Here is a 5,000-nt window from a genome sequence, read left to right as displayed (position 1 = left end):
GCCTGTATCCACAGATGGCCCACAAGTACTAAGTCACCAATGAGCCAATTATGACTACCACCTATCTCCCCAGTTTACCCTCTTCCTTGACTTTTGGAAATATTTTCTGGAATCTTATACTGCAGTTAAGTAATGTCAATTACATTATGATAATCATAATGGTTATAATAAAAAAAGCAGCATCTATATTGACAGCATTAGTAAAAAACACAATCTAGAGGAAAGGTGAAAACATATGAATCACAGGGTCTACCAACTGACTCCTTTGTGGCTAATGTATTGTGGAGCCATCTATGTGCAGAGACATTTCACAAAACCGGCAACAGTGGACTAAGGGTTCGCAACGCAAGAGACACTGTAATTTTGGATTTATACTTTTAAAAATGAAAAATGAAGATAAAAAAGATATCTAGAGGAGAAATCTATGAACAAGTGCCTAAATATATTGGTCACATGAAAAAAACATATAAAAAATGAACATTAGCTGGCATCCCATATATTTTTCTATTTTGAAAACTGCCCTAGTACTATTTTCCCAAAGGAGATCCATATGATTCATCCCTAGACCCAACTTCATTTAATATATTAGTGTTTGATCTGAATCTTCTAGAAGAAAGAAACAAAATAATGTATATGCAGATTAGATTACCTTCATAGCAATAAAGAGATACTAAATATCTGAAATGGCATGTAAAATGGAATAAGATATAAATTATAAATCAATGGACATGCAAACTGGACTTCAAAGTAACATCAAAAAAGTAATATCATATGCTTTCCTTGCGAAGAAAATTGATGAAAAATAAAGATTCATGAACAATCATATCAATGTAGTTCAAAATTTGGTGCCCAAAAAGCAAAATAGAAAATTGCTTTTAAAATACTACAACCAGCTTAAAGCAGATTATAGATAACAGAAAAAAAAATCTTAATGTCCTGAGGTGCAGATTTGTAAATGTTGATAAATTCTCAAGTATATATATGAAACAAAAATTTCCATGGACCAGTGAGAAAAAATAAAAAAAATAAAAAAAAATAAAAACTCTTCAAAAAAAAGCTTTCAGAATAGCATATAAATAGCATCTCCTTTATCATTTGACCATTCTTAAGATAACCTGCACTCATGTAGTGGAAGAATGCAAATCTGGCCATGTACTATTATTGATTCTGCTTTATTCCTTTATAAGCCTAAGACAGAGTAGCAGCCTTAGCTTTAAGTCAAGTTTTCTTAGCCACTATGGCATTAGATGGGAGTGGGATATCCCATTTACTTTTTAGATATCTGTAAGCCTTAGAATTGTCTTTTTGCAATGTTAATAACTGTACTGTTGCCATCTTGCCATCTTACTAAATCATTCTTATCAAAACCACAACTCATCTGAGACAGCAAAAGTGCAGAAATTATATGGCTGGCCTTATCATTATCATCTTAACTACCTTATGATTTTCAATACATCAGCTACTCTGTTGTTTATCATCTCTAAGAAAAATGTACCTTTCTGTAACTGTCTCCTGAAGTTCTGCTCCTTTCTGCTTCTTCCTTGCAACCAGAGCCTCCTTCTCTTTTCTCTCCTCATCCAGTGCCTTCAACAGATGTCTTTTCTCCAACTGAAGAGCATCCCTTTCTTTACGAGCCTTATCACGCTCCTCTGCCATCAATTCATTGTGATAACGGAGATCAGACATCTGTTTCCTTGCCTCTCTGATTTCTTTGGCCCATAGTCTATTTTTTTTTAGGAGAATATTCTTCTCTTTCTTTAAACGTTTTAATTGTCTTTGGAATTCTTCAATGCTATATTTCTCTGTGGATGGTTTACCTGTTGAAGAAATCTATAGCTTAGCTTGGTTGTTTACTGCAAGAATGCAAAAATTACCAAAATAATAAGATCATCATTTCTCTGAGTCGTAGTCATTGTCCTCTGTGGCAATATACGTGACATAATTTCAAATAAATGTGCTCTATAATAACTATAACCTTAACTTATATTAGTTACATTAAAAGGACACAGACTATAATGGGAAGAACTGATCTAACACCTAGTTATGAAAACCAGATCTATTATTCTTCCTCTCATTCTAAATATGCTATTGAAATTAGTCTCACAAACATTCTGTAAATTAACTGGTGAAGGGTGGGCTAGGCTAGGCTGTGCTAAATCAGGTTATCATAGGCTATTTTAGGCTAGGATAGATTAGGTTAAGCTAGGTAAGCTTGGTTAGAAACTGTTACGCATAGCTACTTTATCAGTAAGATGCAAGCCCATGCTATATCCCTCCCCTCTTGCACAAACATCACAATATTGTGGAAATAATAATAATTAGATAGAAGGAGGGTACCAGGCATTCAGATTCAATAGTGTTGCTGATATAAATTTGTGCCAAATGTTTATGGTGAAGAAAATTATTAGATTGATAAGAAATACCTTTGCATGACCGATCACAACAATAATGATATGAATGGATTCCTCTAAGCCTCTTGTACCCATATATGTAGTACAACTGACGTAGAACCACTCTCAAGACCCAAATTCTTGGCCCCCATAGCAGGGGAGGGCATGGAAGGTACCAGGGCAATTGTGGGGTAAAATATACACAAAATATGTCACTAAAATAACTATATACCCAAAATATAATGCTAAAAATAATAATATACACAAAATATGTCACTGTAATAATAAGTCTATTATTATGCTATTTGGGCCATGAATGTGGGTATTGGGAGTGGGTTAATAATTTCTAGAAATATGAGTGAGAGAAATCCACTGATAACACTCTAATCAAGATCAATCATGCAAAGATATTCCCAATATATACCAATTGATCTGTTCTAATAATTGAGATTAGTGTACCTAGTGTAGTAAGAAAAAAAATGGTATTAAGTAACTGGCTCACAAATATTTTGTAAATTAAAAAGTAGGACCACTGGGCAATACTAACAGATACTGGTTAATCTTTACAGCACGGATGCACTAAACTATGGCAGATCAAACCTTACCGATATTCTTGTACAGGATAAAAAGTTGAAGTCATCGGTTCAAGGAATAATCTGCAGACACCAATGGTTGCCCCACAAATAATGGGAAAAGATCACAGAAAGCCCTGCTTGCAGCCCAAGGCCAGTCGGTGCTCCTGAGTTTCAACTCTATCTTGCTGTGCATACCAAGGTGAAAATAATGTTTCCATAGGGGGTGTTGGCAGAGCCCCCAATCAACCTTCCCCTTGGTAACTTACTGTTGAATAAATTTTTGAGATGAAGTTGGAACTTTATCTCTGGCGAGTGCATCCATACTATAAAGAATTACCGAAATATGTATTCATATGATCATCCAAACCAGGATATACAAGATTCATGTGCCTTTGAAGGGTTGTAAAACAGAAGTTTCATAACCCCTTACCTTTAATTCCAGGTGGCTGTTGTGATTTCAAGGACCCATCCACGTCTGTTTCATTATGGTGTTGCTCAGGTTCTTTATCTGTCTGAACAAAATGTGGATGATATTCATTATCTAACTGAGCAACAAATCCTTGTGAAGCTGGTGTTACAACAGATTCTTGGTGTGACTGATTTCCTAGTTGAGCAAATATTGATGGCGATTTCGAGATTGATGTTGATGCCCCATGGTCATAGTCAGGGGTAGAGGAGTCACTGTAGAAAGAGTGGCGGGGAGTAGAGGCAGAAGAATCAGAGGCAATGGGGTTATGATGGGATGAAGAGGCACTGGTATGAAAAAGATGCGCTGGAGGCAAACCAAATTGATGAGAGCGATCACCACTGTCGTATTTCCCCATAGCAGCTTCGAATAAGATGTTGTTAATTAAGTGTTTCACAATTGCCTGGGCCTTTGGATCAAGTTTCCGAATTTCACATGCAACATGTTCAGCATAAATAGAACAGTCATCCCTTTTCACACTATCTTTCAAAATCTGGTATGCCTCTTCAGCTCGTTCATCATCAACAGTTTTTCTTTTCCAGCTCTGTCCTCTTCTTTTGTTGCTTGCCTCTTTGCCATCGTCATTACTGTCGCCTTTCTCAGCTTCCTGTGAAGCTTCAGGAGCTTCTGCATTCAGAGTCGATGACGTTCCCAGTGTTTCAGTAGGATCATCCCCTCCAGGTTCATCCTAATTAAAAAAAAAAATATATTAGCAATATATTTGATGATTTATTTACAAAAATCACTATTTCTTCCAGATGCCTCGGAATGAACAGGAATGGATGGAGTTATCAAGAGAGTTTGAAGCCATGTGGAATTTTTAGCATTGCATCGATGCATGTGATGGGAAGCATATTGTGATTCAGTGTCCACAAAAGAGTGGTAGTACATACTATAATTACAAGGGAACGTTCAGCATTGTATTAATGGCTGTGGTTGACGCCAAGTACTGTTTCACTTATGTACACATTGAATGTCAAGGAAGAATTTCAGATGGAGGTGTGTTTCGAGACACTACCTTCTGCAAAAGGTTATTTGAAAATCAGCTCTGCCTACCATCTCCAGTGCCTCTACCAGGTAGGGAGAAGCCATCACCTTACGTGCTGGTTGCAGATGATGCCTTTCCATTGCAAGTGAACATCATGAAGCCTTTTAGTGGCCAACATGAAAAAGGGTCACCTGAGAGAATGTACAACTACAGACTTAGCAGTGCTCGTAGGGTAGTAGAGAATGCATTTGGCTTGTTGGCATCTGTTTTCCGAGTGTTTCGAAAGCCTATGTTGATTAATGTGCAACTTGCTGAAGTCGTTTCAACGGCGTGCGTGTACCTTCACAACTTCCTACGCATGAGTGCAACATCTAGATCCTTGTATTCGCCACAAGGTTCCTTTGATTTGGATACCCAAGATGGAACAATCATTGATGGCGCACGGAGAAAAGTTATATCTGGAGACACAGGAATGGTTGATCTACAACGAAAACCACGAAGACCTTCGAGTGATGCTAAGGAAGTGAGAGAGGAATTTAAGGAATATTTTGTTTCAAATGCTGGGAAAGTTCCTTAGCAAG

At 37.0% G+C, this 5,000-nt stretch overlaps 1 protein-coding gene across 7 annotated transcripts in view; it reads right to left on the bottom strand.

The window, feature by feature from the left end:
* Positions 1-5,000, bottom strand: part of LOC125046132 — a 24,319-nt gene that overhangs the window by 18,046 nt on the left and 1,273 nt on the right. For 6 of the 7 annotated variants that reach the window (XR_007116623.1, XM_047643783.1, XM_047643784.1 and 3 more), the window contains exons 2-3: positions 3,396-4,119; positions 1,496-1,817 (exon numbers count right to left, since the gene is read on the bottom strand). Coding sequence is in view for 6 of the 7 variants with exons in the window: in XM_047643783.1 (XP_047499739.1) it covers positions 1,496-1,817; positions 3,396-4,119 (1,046 nt within the window). In the remaining variant the exon portion in view is untranslated. Of the gene's footprint in view, positions 1-1,495; positions 1,818-3,395; positions 4,120-4,487 lie in introns of all 7 variants that reach the window. The other variant, XM_047643786.1, reaches the window with a different exon arrangement.

The sequence above is a fragment of the Penaeus chinensis genome, chromosome 38 (genome assembly GCF_019202785.1).
Source record: "Penaeus chinensis breed Huanghai No. 1 chromosome 38, ASM1920278v2, whole genome shotgun sequence".
NCBI classification, from domain to species: Eukaryota; Metazoa; Arthropoda; class Malacostraca; order Decapoda; family Penaeidae; genus Penaeus; species Penaeus chinensis.
Note: the sequence above shows the minus strand (reverse complement) of the source record. Positions and strands in the feature narration are given on the sequence as shown.